General features: G+C 47.7%; 1 protein-coding gene across 1 annotated transcript in view; it reads right to left on the reverse strand.

Annotated features, from left to right (window-relative positions):
• Window positions 1-15,821, reverse strand: part of LOC106609138 (D(4) dopamine receptor) — a 33,875-nt gene that overhangs the window by 14,353 nt on the left and 3,701 nt on the right. Inside the window, exons 2-4 of the mRNA XM_014207615.2 lie at window positions 4,760-4,947; window positions 910-1,241; window positions 476-588 (exon numbers count right to left, since the gene is read on the reverse strand). Coding sequence (XP_014063090.1) covers window positions 476-588; window positions 910-1,194 — 398 coding nt within the window. The 5' untranslated portion in view covers window positions 1,195-1,241; window positions 4,760-4,947. The remainder of the gene's footprint in view (window positions 1-475; window positions 589-909; window positions 1,242-4,759; window positions 4,948-15,821) is intronic.

Below are 15,821 nucleotides of genomic sequence, written 5' to 3' on the forward strand. Positions count from 1 at the left end.
CCAAAGGGTAGCTGTAGATAGATCAATTCTCTAGGTGGAGCCAGGAGGCGCTACCCAGCTTATATTTTGTCTTTTTTCTGATAGTGTGTATAACGTTGAAGATCTGACATTGTTTTAAAGGTACAAATTCAAGGTTTATTTACAAGGTTTCCATATGTTGAAATGTGGTTACCATGAGGACATAATCCTGTTGTAGAAACTTCTCCCTCAAAACAGCAGTTAATGACTTTTTTCAAATCCAATGTATTTTCCATGTGTCTTCCACGTCACAATATGTTGACAAATTACATTGAAACAACGTTGATTCAACCAGTTTGTGCCCTGTGGATGGACATATGGTTGTTGCTATGTTTCAGAGTCCGGTGTACCGTAACTAGACAGGTTAGAGAGGGCAGGTGGGGTATTGAAAACTAGTGTGACCTGACGGCCATGTGTTACAATAGTGTCCAGGCGAAGTTGAGACAGAAGGACTCACCGGTCAACACTGATGGCACATAGGTTGAGGATGGAGGCAGTGCACAGCATGACGTCCATGGTCATCAGAGCGTCACAGATGTATGTGCTCAGGGTCCAGACACCACCCAGGAACTGGGTCACACAGCAGCAACAACAACAACAACAACAACAACACATGGTTAACAAGTTGTCTGTCCTGTCCGCGGTGGACTTTAAACTACGAAGAGACAGACAGGGCAGGTAATTGAACAAAACGACATGTATTTGGGTATGTGTATGTGTTTCTTCAATTTAAGAGGTCACGGAGGGAAGGTCAACTTACACGCACGCACGCACGCACACGCACACGCACACACACACACACACACACACACACACACACACACACACACACACACACACACACACACACACACACACACACACACACACACACACCCACTCCTCCCTCACCTCAGAATAGACGTAGAGGGGCAGCACCAGTACAGCCAGCAGTAGGTCGGCCACAGACAGGCTGATGATGAAGTAGTTGGTGGCAGTCTTCAGGGAGCGCTCAGTGAGCACGCTCAGACACACAAGTACGTTGCCCAGGATGATGATCAGGATGAGGGGCACGCCCAGCACCAGGGCAAAGTAATTGTAATCATACTCTTCCCTCTGGCCCAGGACCACCAGCCCCCCCTCAGTCAGACCCTCTGGGGTGGCATTGCTGCTGGGTGACGTCGTCACATTGACCATGTCGATTATGGAGGCCCCGGGCTGCACTGTCGCTCTGAAGTTAACATCTAGGGAGGAGGCGAGAGGAGAGTGTTTACTGGGGTGTGTGTGTGTGTGTGTGTGTGTGTGTGTGTGTGTGTGTGTGTGTGTGTGTGTGTGCCTTCAGTAAGTATTCACACCCTTGACTTTTTCACATTTTGTTGTGTTACAAAGTGGGATTAAAATGGATTTAATTTAAAAAAAATGTATAATCAATCTATACAAAATACTCTGTAATGTCAAAGTGGAAGAAAAATGTGAACATTTATTAAACATTTATGAAAATAAAACACAAATATATTGCAATAAAATAAGTATTCAACACCCTGGGTCAATACTGTACATGTTAGAAACACCTTTGGCAGCGATTACAGCTGTGAATCTTTGGGTAAGTCTCTAAGAGCTTTTCACACCTGAATTCTACAATATTTGCCCTTTTATATATATATTTTTTTTATTCTTCAAGCTCTGTCAAGTTGGTTGTTGATCATCATTAGGGGCGGCAGATGGCCTAGTGGTTAGCGCATTGGGCGAGTAACTGAAAGGTTCCTGGATCGAATCTCCGAGCCGACAAGGTAAACATCTGTTGTTCTGCCCCTGAACAAGGCGGTTAACCCACTCTTCCCCGGTAGGCTGTCATTGTAAAATAAGAATTTGTTCTTAACTGACTTGCCTAGTTAAATAAATAAATAAACAAAATAAAATTGCTAGACAGCCATTTCTTGCTATAGATTTTCAAGTTGATTTCAGTCAAAACTGTAACTAGGCCACTCAGGAACATTCAATGCCATCTTGGTTAGCAAACTCCATTGTAGATTTGGCCTTATTGAATTCCTCTTCCAGTGTCTGTTGGAAAGCAGACTGAGTCAGGTTTCCCTCTAGGACTTTGGCTGTTCCTTGCTGAATTTCATTTATTTTTATCCCAAAAAACTCCCTAGTCCTTGCCAATGACAAGCATACCCATAACATGAGGCAGCCACCACCATGCTTGAAAATACGAAGACTTCTACTCGGTGATGTCATGTCCTGACCTTAGAAAGCTGTTATTTTCTATGGTAGAGTAGGTCAGGGCATGACAGGGGGGTTTTCTATGTTTTAGGGGGGTTTTCATAGTTTTTCTATGTTGTCAGGTTCTAGTTTTGTATTTCTATGTTGGGTTTTGTTTGGGATGATCTACAATTAGAGGAAGCTGGTCCTCGTTGCCTCTAATTGGAGATCATACTTAAGTAGGTTTTTTTTTCCACCTGGGTTTGTGGGAGATTGTTTTTGAGTACGTGTATGTTAACTCTGCGTCACGGTTTGTTGTTTTTGTTGTTCAGTTTTTTTATATATGTATTGCATAGTTTCACAGTGTAAATAAAATGTGGAACGACACACATGCTGCACTTTGGTCCGCTCCTTCCTACGACAACCGTGACAGGTGATGTGTTGTGTTGGATTTTCCCCCAAAATAATAGTTTATATTCAGGACAAAAAGTCCATTTTTTTTGCACTATTACTAAAGTGCCTTTTCCACACGTTAATATTTTGGAATATTTGTTATTCTGTACAGCCTTTCTTTCCCCTTTAGGTTAGTGTTGTGGAGTAACTACAGTGTTGTTGATCCATCCTCATTTTTCTCATATCACAACCATTAAACTCTGAAACTGTTTTAAAATTACCATTGGCCTCATGGTGAAATCCCAGAGCGGTTCCCTTCCTCTCCAGTGGACACACAGAGTGTGTCCATGCAACTTATTACGTGACTTGTTAAGCACATTTGTACTCCTGAACTTATTTAGGCTTGCCATAACAAATGGGTTAAATACTTTTTGACTCAATGCATTTCAGCTTTTTGTTTTTTATTAATTTGTAAACATTTCTTAAAACATAATTCCACTTTGACATTATGGGGTATTGTGTGTATGCGGTGAGTGTAAAAAAGTGTGTGTGTGTGTGTGTGGTGTCATTATGCATGTGTGCGAGTGTTATGTGTGTGTGTGGGCGTATTTAGTGTGTGTGGTGGGGTGTCAGTGTAAGTATGTGTGAATGTGTGGGTAGAGTCTAGTGTGGGTGCGTCAGTGAAAGAGAATTAGTGCAAAAAAGGGTCTTTACGGGTAGTCCGAGTAGCCATTTGATTAGCTATTTAGCAGTCTTGTTTAGTTGTCTTGTGGGTAGAAGCTGTTCATGGTCCTGTTGGTTCCAGACTTGCTGCCGTGCGGTAGCAGAGAGAACAGTCTATGGCTTGGGTGGCTGGAGTCTTTGACAATTATTTGGGCCTTCCTCTGACACCCCCTGGTCTAGAAGTCCTGGATGGCAGAGAGCTCGGCCCCAGTGATGTACAGGGCAGCTTGTGGTCGGGTGCCTTGCAGTTGCTGTACCAAGCGGTGATGCAGCCAGTCAAGATGCTCTCAATGGTGCAGCTGTGGAACTTTTGAGGGTCTATGCCAAATCTGTTCGGCCTACTGAGGGGGAAGAGGTCCTGTTGTGCCCTCTTCCCTACTGTTTGGGTGTGTGTGACCATGTTCATTCTTTAGTGCTCGCCCCTTTATTTCCTGTATTCCACGATCAGCTCCTTTGTCTTGCTGACATTAAGGGAGAGGTTGTTGTCCTGGCACCACACTGCCAGGTCTCTGACCTCCTCTTTATAGGCTGCCTCATTGGCATCAGTCCTTCCACCATTGTGTCAACAGCAAACTTGATGATGGGGTGGGAGTCATGCACGGCCAAGAAGTCGTGGGTGAACAGGGACTACAGGAGGGGACTAAGCACACACCCCTGACGGGCCCTCGTGTTGATGGTCAGAGTGGCGGATGTGTTGTTACCTACCCTCACCACCTGGAGGTGGCCCATCAGGAAGTCCAGGATCCAGTTGCAGAGGGAAGTGTTCAGTCCCAGGGTCCTAAACTTGGTGATGACCTTGGAGGGGACTATGGTGTTCAATGCTGTGCTCTAGTCAATGAACAGCATTCTTACATTGGGATTCCTTTTGTCCAGGTGGGTGAGGGCAGTGTGGAGTGCAATAGAGATTGCTTCATCTGTGGATCTGTTAGGGTGGTATGCGAATTGGATTGTGTCTGGGATGATGGTGTTGATATGAGCCATGACCAGCCTTTCAAAGTGTTTCATGGCTTAAGCATTTAGGCAGGTTACCTTGGCATTCTTGGGTACGGGGACTATGGTGGTCTGCTTGAAACAAGTTGGTGTTACAGACTGGGTCAAGGATAGGTTGAACATTTCAGTGAAGACACTTGCTAGCTGATCAGCGCATGCTCTGAGTACGCATCCTGGTATTCCATCTGGCCCCGTGGCCTTGCTAATGTTAACCTGTTTAATGGTCTCACTCGCATGTAATCTGTGATAGTGTGCAAGTCCTGCCACATCTGTTGAGCTTCAGAGCTGCCGTTGTAGGATTCGATCTTAGTCCTGTATTGACGCTTTGCCTGTTTGATGGCTCGAGAGAGGGAGGGAGCATGTATGTGTGTGTGTGCATGCAAATCATGCCCATCAATACAGAGGGAAGTGTGTAATCACATCACTCCCTCACAACCCTGATAGATGTTCATACCTTAATGAAGTGAGGCCGGGAGATGTGCAGAGCGTGGTGTGTGTCCTGACCGCAGATTCTAGACACAGTGTGTTTAGCGTGTGTGTGTCAGCCAACTGCTTCCCCTCGCTGAGACCCATGACAGCCATGTTTTATAGAGATGACTCTTCAGTCATGCTCATCTCCCTGAGTGACATCACAGATCACACCTGCCAGGGAAGAGGAAGAGGTGGGATGTAAGAAAACTAATTTTATTTTACCCGCTTCTGCTGCAACTCAGTAGCCCAATAAGGCCAGCAGGCTAGTCTTTAAAAAAAGAAATGTATTGGTATGTAACTGTTATGAAAGTTGTATTGTCTATTTTGTTTTGTATTTAAACGCCACTTTAAATGTGTACATGACACTGCAACAAAATTTCCCCATCGGGACAATAAAGTCAGTAAGTAAATAAGAGTGACCTCTGCTATTTTTCATCCAAAGTGATGGTACAGCAGGCATCTGTGTTTTTACATCAGTGCGGATTAAAGGAAAACTCCACCCAAAAACTTTTGGTATTTGTTTCATTAGTCTATTGTTGATATATTCCCAAAATATTTTGCATGTCAGCAATCAAGTTTTCAAGATATGTAGCCTTCAAAATACAGACATCTGGCCCGTATGATGCATTTTGCTCTCGTCAGCCAGTTTTAGGATAGCTTTCTAAGGAAAACGTATTACTATTCCCAATGCCCCCCTTTCGTGTCATATTTTTAACTCTAGCTATAATTCAGATTTCATCATATGCAGCCTCCCTCCCTCCCTCCCTGTCTTGTTGTTTTTGTGTGTTGTTTTGCATGTTGTTCTGAAACACACATCTTGTTTTCCCAGTCTCCCCACTGAGCGTGCTCCAGATCAGAGCAGTTTTTCCTGTGATATGGAACTGTCTTTTTCTCCGCGGCAACAGGTGACAGTTGCCATGACACCCATGAGAGCTCGCACAAGCTACAAAAAGACCCACTCGAACTGTTCCAGCTCATTTCACTTGTATAGATGAGATATGAAAGCAGTGTTTTTTGTTTCTATTTTGGAGTGGTTTGGTCTAGTTTTGATTTACCTTTGTTTGTTGAGTTGTCAACTAATGTGACTTCAACGTGAAATCAACAAACAATGTGCCATGTCATTAGATTTAGGTGAGAAGTTGGGTGAAAAAAGCATAATTCCCTTACGTTAATTACTTTTTGCAAATCCAATCAGTTTTCCACGTTGAACGTCATCACATTTTTTTTTTATGATGTGGAAAAAACATTGATTCAAACAGTTTTTGCCCAATAGGTTGACACATTATGTACAAACAGAGTTTGTCATGTTCTGTGTGTCTATGGCTCTGGTCCAAAAATGATTTTCTTCTCACATCTGGGCAGTCCAGATGCATTCATTGGTGATTATATTGATGATGTTCCTTTTTCAGCGATCTCTTCCTGATAATAGCCACAGATTGCCAAATAGAAGCATTTGTCCCAAGCAGAGACGGCTTGCTCTTTTGAATTTGATCTATGGTGGAAATTTGAATTGTGATCTGGAGGGTGTTCAAGCTCACTGCTGTGTCTAATATCTCGGTTAAATTCGAAAGAGCAATCCGGACAAAAGCAAACAAACCCACACACATGCACCCAAGCACATTGCATAGGCCTGCTGTGTAGCAGGTAATTCATCCGCGTGGTCGGCGGACTCGGCGTTCCGCCGTAAATGTCAAACCAAGCGGGAGCTTGCAGATTAACAAGAGAGGCTCAAAGGAAAAAAAACAAGACAGCGAAATAAAGTGTGAGTTATTGAGGTTTATCAGATCAGATGGAATGGACTGATAAAGCAGAGCAAAGACGTGGATAGCCATCACCACTCTTACAACAACACCACATCCCCCTGGGCAAAACAACTCTGCAGTGCACAATCAACCCACTGGGCAAAATGTTTTGAATCAATGTTGTTTCCACATCATTTCAACCCCCCCAAAATATATGTGATGATGTTGAATCAATGTGGAAAACTGATTAGATTTGAAAAAAGTCATCAACATTAGGGCATTTCATTTTTTTTTTACCCAACTTTTAACCTAAATCCAATGACATTGTGACATTTTTTATTGATTTCACGTTGAATTCATGTTAGATTGACAGCTCAACCAAATGTAAATGTAAAAACTAGACACTGTGCCCAGACATCATTAGTCAAAGCAACTTTAGTCAAAGCAACTTTCCTCCCTCTCGCTCTGTCTGTCAGGTTGTCAGAGTTGGGCATTGTTCGGCTCCAATTACTGTTTAATTGGCCTTGGGATTTCTCTGGAAGTGCCATTACAGCCCAACTATGATTAATTACCTACCAAAATCCCACTATCAAGGTGAATAGTCTCAGGTGAATACCGTCGGGAGTGCTAGACTTACATGAAAACGCATTACAGTAGGGGCTACTGAGGAACCTATTGGTACATTTTCACTTCTGCTGCCCTCATTTAAACAGCAAATATTTTAGATAACCATAAAACTGCTTGTTGTGTTACTGTAATTTTGTAAAGTTGAAACTCTGCATTCATACCCTGTCAAATAAAGTTGCACATACATTTTTTTTCTCAATGTAGGCTAAGTATTGTTTTGTTGCAAGTTTCAAGTATTTCCTTACAGACACTGTGATTGTGACCGGAAAGGGTTAACTACAGTACCAATGGTACACTCTGTAGGAGGTGTGAATGTCTTTCCACTGTCATTGTGTGTACCTGTATTACTGTATGTGTGAACTCTTAGAGAGAGGCCATACAAGTGAATGACATGGATACCTATTCTATTCTCTCTCCCAGCTATTGTTCAGAGGTGATGATGATTTTTTTTCTCCCTCTCTGCAAGAAAATACATTACGCAACCACAGCTTCTCCCCCACACCTCTGGACATGCCAACATGAGCACCTACACACCTCAACATAACCCCTGAACACGAGACCATTGCAGTCATTTTAGTCAACGGGTCTAATCCATGGTGGATATTCTTCTTAAAAAGGAACAATGGAATGCTGTAATTATATACCTCCACTTTGCACCTTCACATTACATGTCAGCCACTGATAAGTCGTGCTCATAGGGCTTAGGTTGATGTACTGATGCTGTTTGTGGTTTGTTATCAATAATGGATGCTGGTGCGTTTCTGCCCAAGCCAGGTCTTTATTTTGCTAGTTGCCAATTATGATGTTAGAGGTGGCCAGTGCACAGACAAACTGTCACCCTGTGTAGGGGGTGCGTACTGGCGGCAGAGAAGTCAGGCGCAGGAGAGCAAAAACTGATTTACAACGGTGCAGTTTAATCAATAAAACCACCGTTAACAGAACAATACATCAATGGGTAAACAAAACCCGTTACACACCAGCATAACGTGCACAAGCACTACAATAAACTGTTCCGGACAAGGACATGTGGGGAACAGAGGGTTAAATACACAACATGTAATGATGGAATTGAAACCAGGTGTGTGGGAAGACAAGACAAAACAATGGAAATGAAGACTGGTGACTTCGACCGCCGAACGCCGCCCGAACAAGGAGAGGAACCGACTTCGACGGAAGTCGTGACAGTACCCCCCCCCCCCTTGACACCGGCCTCGGGGTCAACCCGGAGGGCGAGGCGCAGGGCGATCCGGACAAAGACGGTGGAACTCCCTGCAGCATTGAAGGGATCAAACACATCCTCGACTGGAACTCAGCACCTTTCCTCCGGACCGTACCCCTCCCACGCCACGAGATACTGAAGGCCCCTCGCCCGACACCTCGATTCCAGTATGGAGCGAACGGAGTACGCCGGGGCCCCCTCGATGTCCAGAGGGGGTGGAGGAACCTCCCACACCTCAGACTCCTGGAGTGGGCCAGCCACATTTTTTTACATTTTAGTCATTTAGCAGACGCTCTTATCCAGAGCGACTTACAGTAGTGAATGCATACATTTCATACAATTTCATACATTTTTTTTTTTTTTCTGTGCTGGCCCCCCGTGGGAATCGAACCCACAACCCTGGTGTTGCAAACACCATGCTCTACCAACTGAGCTACAGGGAAGGCTATTGCCACCACCGGCCTGAGGAGAGACACATGGAACGAGGGGTTAATACGGTAAACGGGGGGAAGCTGTAACCTATAACACAACTCGTTCACTCCCCTCAGGACTTTAAATGGCCCCACAAACTGCGGACCCAGCTTCCGGCAGGGCAGGCGGAGGGGCAGGTTTCGGATCGAGAGCCAGACCCGGTCCCCCGGTGTGATCACCGGGGCCTCACTGCTGTGACGGTCTGCGTTTTCTTTTTGGCGCAGCACAGCTCGCTGAAGGTGAACACGGGCAGCTTCCCATGTCTCCTCCGCGCGCCTGAACCAGTCATCCACTGCAGGAGCCTCGGTCTGACTCAGATGCCAAGGTGCCAGAACCGGCTGGTACCCCAGTACGCACTGGAAAGGAGAGAGGTTAGTGGAGGAGTGGCGAAGCGAGTTCTGTGCCATCTCGGCCCAGGGCACGAACGCCGCCCACTCCCCCGGCCGGTCCTGGCAATAGGACCGCAGAAACCTGCCCACATCCTGGTTTACTCTCTCCATCTGCCCATTACTCTCGGGGTGAAACCCTGAAGTAAGGCTGACCGAGACCCCCAGACGTTTCCATGAACGCCTTCCAGACCCTAGACGTGAACTGGGGACCTCGACACTATATCCTCAGGCACCCCGTAATGCCGGAAGATGTGCGTAAACAAGGCCTCTGCAGTCTGTAGGGCCGTAGGGAGACCGGGCAGAGGGAGGAGACGACAGGACTTAGAGAACCGATCCACAACGACTAGGATCACGGTGTTACCCTGTGAGGGGGGAAGATCGGTAAGAAAATCCACCGACAGGTTGCGACCAAGGCCGTTGTGGAACAGGTAAGGGGTGTAGCTTCCCTCTGGGCAGGTGCCTAGGAGCCTTTCACTGGGCGCACACCGAGCAGGAGGAAACATAAACCCTCACGTCCTTAGCCAAGGTAGGCCACCAGTACCTCCCGCTCAAACAGCGCACTGTCCGACTGATCCCAGGATGACCAGAGGAGGGTGACGTGTGGGCCCAATAGATCAACCGGTCACGAACAGCAGACGGAACGTACAGACGCCCAGCGAGACACTGGACGGGAGCAGGCTCTGTAACGTAACGCCTGCTCAATGTCCGCGTCCAGCTCCCACACTACCAGCGCCACCAGGCAGGAAGCGGGGAGTATGGGAGTGTGATCCATGGGCCGCTCCTCAGTGTCATACAGCCGGGACAATGCGTCTGCCTTCACATTCTGGGAGCCTGGTCTATAGGAAAGGGTGAACACAAAACGGGTGAAAAACATGGCCCACCTTGCCTGGCGAGGATTCAGTCTCCTCGCTGCCCGGATGTACTCCAGATTGCGGTGGTCAGTCCAGATGAGAAAAGGGTGTTTAGCCCCCTCAAGCCAATGTCTCCACGCCTTCAAGGCCTTGATGATAGCCAACAGCTCCCAGTCCCCCACGTCATAGTTTCGCTCCGCCGGGCTGAGCTTCTTCGAGAAGAAGGCACAGGGGCGGAGCTTCGGTGGCGTACCCGAGTGCTGAGAGAGCAGCTCCTATCCCAGCCTCAGACACGTCCACCTCCACTATGAACGCCAAAGAGGGATCCGGATGGGCCAGCACGGGAGCCGAGGTAAACAGAGCCCTCAGGTGACTAAAAGCCCTGTCCGCCTCAGCTGACCACTGCAAACATACCGGACCCCCCTTCAGCAGTGAGGTAATGGGAGCCGCTACCTGACCAAAACCCCGGATAAACCTTCGGTAGTAGTTGGCAAACCCTAAGAACTGCTGCACCTCCTTTACCATGGTGGGAGTCGGCCAATTACGCACGGCTGAAATGCGGACACTCTCCATCCCCACCCCAGATGTGGAAATGCGATACCCTAGGAAGGAGATGGACTGCTGGAAGAACACGCATTTCTCAGCCTTGACGTACAGGTCATGCTCCAACAGGCGACCAAGCACCCTGCGCACCAGGGACATATGCTCGGCGTGTGTAGCGGACTATATCAGAATGTCATCAATATACACCACTACACCCTGCCGGTGCAGGTCCCTGAAAATCTCGCATTCACCAACCCGTACGGCATGACGAGGTACTCATAGTGTCCTGAGGTGGTACTGAAAGCTGTCTTCCACGCGTCTCCCTCCCGGATACGCACCAGGTTGCAAGCTCTCCTAAGATCTAGTTTGGTGAAGAAGCACGCCCCGTGCATTGACTCAATCGCAGTGGCTATGAGTGGTAGCGCGTAACTATACCTCACCGTGATCTGGTTCAGACCCCAATAGTCAATACACGGGCGCAGACCTCCCTCCTTCTTCTTCACAAAAAAGAAACTCGAGGAGGCGGGTGAGGTGGAGGACCGAATGTACCCCTGACGCAGTGATTCGGAGACATACAGTGGGGCAAAAAAGTATTTAGTCAGCCACCAATTGTGCAAGTTCTCCCACTTAAAAAGATGAGAGAGGCCTGTAATTTTCATCATAGGTACACATCAACTATGACAGACAAAATGAGAAAAAAAATTCCAGAAAATCACATTGTAGGATTTTTTATGAATTTATTTGCAAATTATGGTGGAAAATAAGTATTTGGTCACCTACAAACAAGCAAGATTTATGGCTCTCACAGACCTGTAACTTCTTCTTTAAGAGGCTCCTCTGTCCTCCACTCGTTACCTGTATTAATGGCACCTGTTTGAACTTGTTATCAGTATAAAAGACACCTATCCACAACCTCAAACAGTCACACTCCAAACTCCACTATGGCCAAGACCAAAGAGCTGTCAAAGGACACCAGAAACAAAATTGTAGACCTGCACCAGGCTGGGAAGACTGAATCTGCAACAGGTAAGCAGCTTGGTTTGAAGAAATCAACTGTGGGAGCAATTATTAGGAAATGGAAGACATACAAGACCACTGATAATCTCCCTCGATCTGGGGCTCCACGCAAGATCTCACCCCGTGGGGTCAAAATGATCACAAGAACGGTGAGCAAAAATCCCAGAAGCACACGGGGGGACCTAGTGAATGACCTGCAGAGAGCTGGGACCAAAGTAACAAAGCCTACCATCAGTAACACACTACGCCGCCAGAGACTCAAATCCTGCAGTGCCAGACGTGTCCCCCTGCTTAAGCCAGTACATGTCCAGGCCCGTCTGAAGTTTGCTAGTGAGCATTTGGATGATCCAGAAGAGGATTGGGAGAATGTCATATGGTCAGATGAAACCAAAATATAACTTTTTGGTAAAAACTCAACTCGTCGTGTTTGGAGGACAAAGAATGCTGAGTTGCATCCAAAGAACACCATGCCTACTGTGAAGCATGGGGGTGGAAACATCATGCTTTGGGGCTGTTTTTCTGCAAAGGGACCAGGACGACTGATCCGTGTAAAGGAAAGAATGAATGGGGCCATGTATCGTGAGATTTTGAGTGAAAACCTCGTTCCATCAGCAAGGGCATTGAAGATGAAATGTGGCTGGGTCTTTCAGCATGACAATGATCCCAAACACACCGCCCGGGCAACGAAGGAGTGGCTTCGTAAGAAGCATTTCAAGGTCCTGGAGTGGCCTAGCCAGTCTCCGGATCTCAACCCCATAGAAAATCTTTGGAGGGAGTTGAAAGTCCGTGTTGCCCAGCGACAGCCCCAAAACATTACTGTTCTAGAGGAGATCTGCATGGAGGAATGGGCCAAAATACCAGCAACAGTGTGTGAAAACCTTGTGAAGACTTACTGAAAACATTTGACCTGTGTCATTGCCAACAAAGGGTATGTAACAAAGTATTGAGCAACTTTTGTTATTGACCAAATACTTATTTTCCACCATAATTTGCAAATAGATTCATTACAAATCCTACAATGTGATTTTCTGGAGAAAAAAAATCTCATTTTGTCTATCATAGTTGAAGTGTACCTATGATGAAAATTACAGGCCTCTCTCATCTTTTTAAGTGGGAGAACTTGCACAATTGGTGGCTGACTAAATACCTTTTTGCCCCACTGTATGTTTCCATAGCCTCTGTCTCCGCCTGTGAGAGGGGATACATGGGACTCCTGGCAAGTGCAGCGTCTACCAGGAGATTTATCGCAGAATCGCCCCGTCGATGGGGTGGTAATTGAGTCGCCTTCTTTTTGGAGAAGGCGAGAGCCAAATCGGCATATTCGGGGGGAATGCGCACGGTGGAGATCTGGTCTGGACTTTCCACCGTAGTAGCCCCAACGGAAACCTCTACACACCTCCCCGAGCACTCTTGCGACCACCCCGTGAGAGCCCTCTGTGGCCAAGGAACAGTGGGGCTATGACAAGCTAACCAGGGTAGGCCTAGCACCAATAAGGAAGAGACTAATTCTCTCCTTGTGACCCCCCTGCGTCACCATGCCCAGAGGAGCGGTGGCCTCCCTAATCAACCCTGACCCTAATGGTCGACTGTCTAAGGCGTGAACGGGGAAGGGCACAGCCATGGGAACAATGGGGATCCATAAACTATGGGCGAACGATCTATCTATAAAATTCCCAGCCGCGCCTGAATCGACGAGCGCCTTATGCGGGGAAAACTCAGGAAAAGTGACATACACAAACATATGTGCAACAGAGGGCTCTGGGTGAGAATGGTGCCGGCTCACCTGCGGTGACGCCAGAGTGCCCTGCCTGCTTCCTCGATACCCAGAGGAACCAACCCGGCACCAACCGGCAGTGCGGCCACAGATGGTGCACGAGCTGGAACCCCCTCTGGTCTCCCTGCGCACCGCCCCTCCCAGCTCCATGGGTATCGGAGAGGGAGTGCGGGAGGATGGAACCAACAGACCCCAATCTGAACATCCGCGGGTAGCCAGCAGGTTATCCAACCAGATGGACAGGTCCACCAGCTGGTCGAACGTGAGGGTAGTGTCTCTGCAGGCCAACTCCCGACAGACGTCCTCGCACAGACTGCAGCGATAATGGTTGATCAGGGCCCTGTCGTCCCATCCCGCGCCGGCAGCCAGGTTCCGAAACTCCAGGGCGAACTCCTGGGCGCTTCTTGTCCCCTGCCTCAGATGGAAGAGGCGTTCACCCGCCGCTCTACCCTCGGGCGGGTGGTTGAAGACTGCCCGGAAGCGGCGGGTGAATGCCTCAAACTAGTCCAACGCCGCATCTCCCTCTCTTCACACGGCATTGGCCCACTCCAGGGCTTTCCCGGTGAGGCACGAGACGAGGGCAGACACCCTCTCACGGCCCGAAGGAGCCGGGTGGACGGTTGCCAGGTATAAGTCCAGCTGCAACAGGAACCCCTGGCAGTCCGCAGCCGTCCCATCGTATTCCTGGGGAAGGGAGAGACGAATCCCACTGGGTCCAGGAGAAGGAGGGGCGCGTAGTGGAGACCCCGGTTGTGCTGGTGGAGGCGCTGGGAGAACTCCCTGTTTCTCCCAGCAGTCCATTGTCTGGACAACGCGGTCCATGGCGGTGACAAGATGGCGGAGCATTGCTGCGTGCTCCCGGACGCGCTCCCCCACCCCTATACCCGGGGTGCTCCTGCTGACTCCATAAGTTTGGTCCGGAATTCTGTAGGGGGTGCGTACTGGCGGCAGAGAAGTCAGGTGCAGGAGAGCAAAAAGTGATTTACAACAGTGCAGTTTAATCAATAAAACCAACGTTAACAGAACAATAAATCAATGGGTAAACAAAACCCATTACACACCAGCATAACATGCACAAGCACTACAATAAACATTTCCGGACAAGGACATGGGGGGAACAGAGGGTTAAATACATAACATGTAATGATGGAATTGAAACCAGGTGTGTGGGAAGACAAGACAAAACAAATGGAAAATGAAAGGTGGATCGGCGATGGCTAGAAGACCGTTGACGTCGACCTCCAAACGCCGCCCGAACAAGGAGAGGGACCGACTTTGGCGGAAGTCGTGACACCCTGGGCGGGTCAGCGAAACATCCCGTGGGTTGGAGAGTGGAAGGGAATTGTGTGTGGGAGTTGGCAGGTGTGTCTGTGTGTGTGTGTGTGTGTGTGGGGGGGGGGGGGGGCAAACATTCAGCAGAGCACCATTAAATCACCCGCCAGCTTTGCCCATAGCACAGAGAGAGGGAGTGAGAGGGGGCAGAGAGAGGAAGAGAGAAATAAGGATGGACTGAGACAGAAGGAGGGAGGCGATAGGGTCGGGAGAGGAGGAAAAAGAGAGTGGAAGCGATGAAGAGAGATATAAGCAAGAAATCAAGCAGCCTAGACAGCAGAACATAGATATACGCCTTATGTTGCTGAATGTCAATTTGTTTTCCTACCGAAGCCTAGCCTGAAACTTTTTCTGGCTGCCAAATTTTGACAGCAGATGCTGCTTAATAAGGTGTTTTTAGCTCTGTCTGAGATATACTTGAACAGGAGACAGCCTGTGACATTTCCTTTTGTGTTGCTTAAATGCTTTTACAAATGTTTTTACAGCATTTCAGTACTGAGCCAGAGAGCATGCTGGGGCACATTAGAGACAACAATAGCAGATGGGGCAAGGAGCTGTTGGAATTAGAAAACAAACAGACATGCTGGGGTCAGATGTGTGTGCGTGAGTAGTCGATGTGTGTGTGTTTTTCTTGTCTGAGTGTGTGTGTGTGTGTGTGTGTGTGTGTGTGTGTGTGTGTGTGTGTGTGTGTGTGTGTGTGTGTGTGTGTGTGTGTGTGTGTGTGTGGTGTTTTTGTGTAGTGTGTGTGTGTGTGCCTACATCCGTGTGGGGGTTAACAGTATGTGCAGAAAGATAACAACTGCAAGCCAAGATAACTACCCTTCTCCCTGTTTTCACTGTTCCCACATGTCAGTCAAAATAATGGTTATCCTCTGTTCGCATGCTCTTGTACAGTGTGTTGAACTGTCAATTAGCCAGGCGGGACCACAGGCGAGAGCTAACATGGAGACTACATAATGACTATTGGGAGAGGAGGATAGCGTGATTGTCAGCTTGAAGAAGAAGAATACAACACCATATTTAAATAATATTTCTGTGGGATAATCGTTTTATGTTGCAGATGTGTGTACGCGTAATGTG

Source organism: Salmo salar, chromosome ssa07 (genome assembly GCF_905237065.1).
Source record: "Salmo salar chromosome ssa07, Ssal_v3.1, whole genome shotgun sequence".
NCBI lineage: Eukaryota > Metazoa > Chordata > Actinopteri > Salmoniformes > Salmonidae > Salmo > Salmo salar.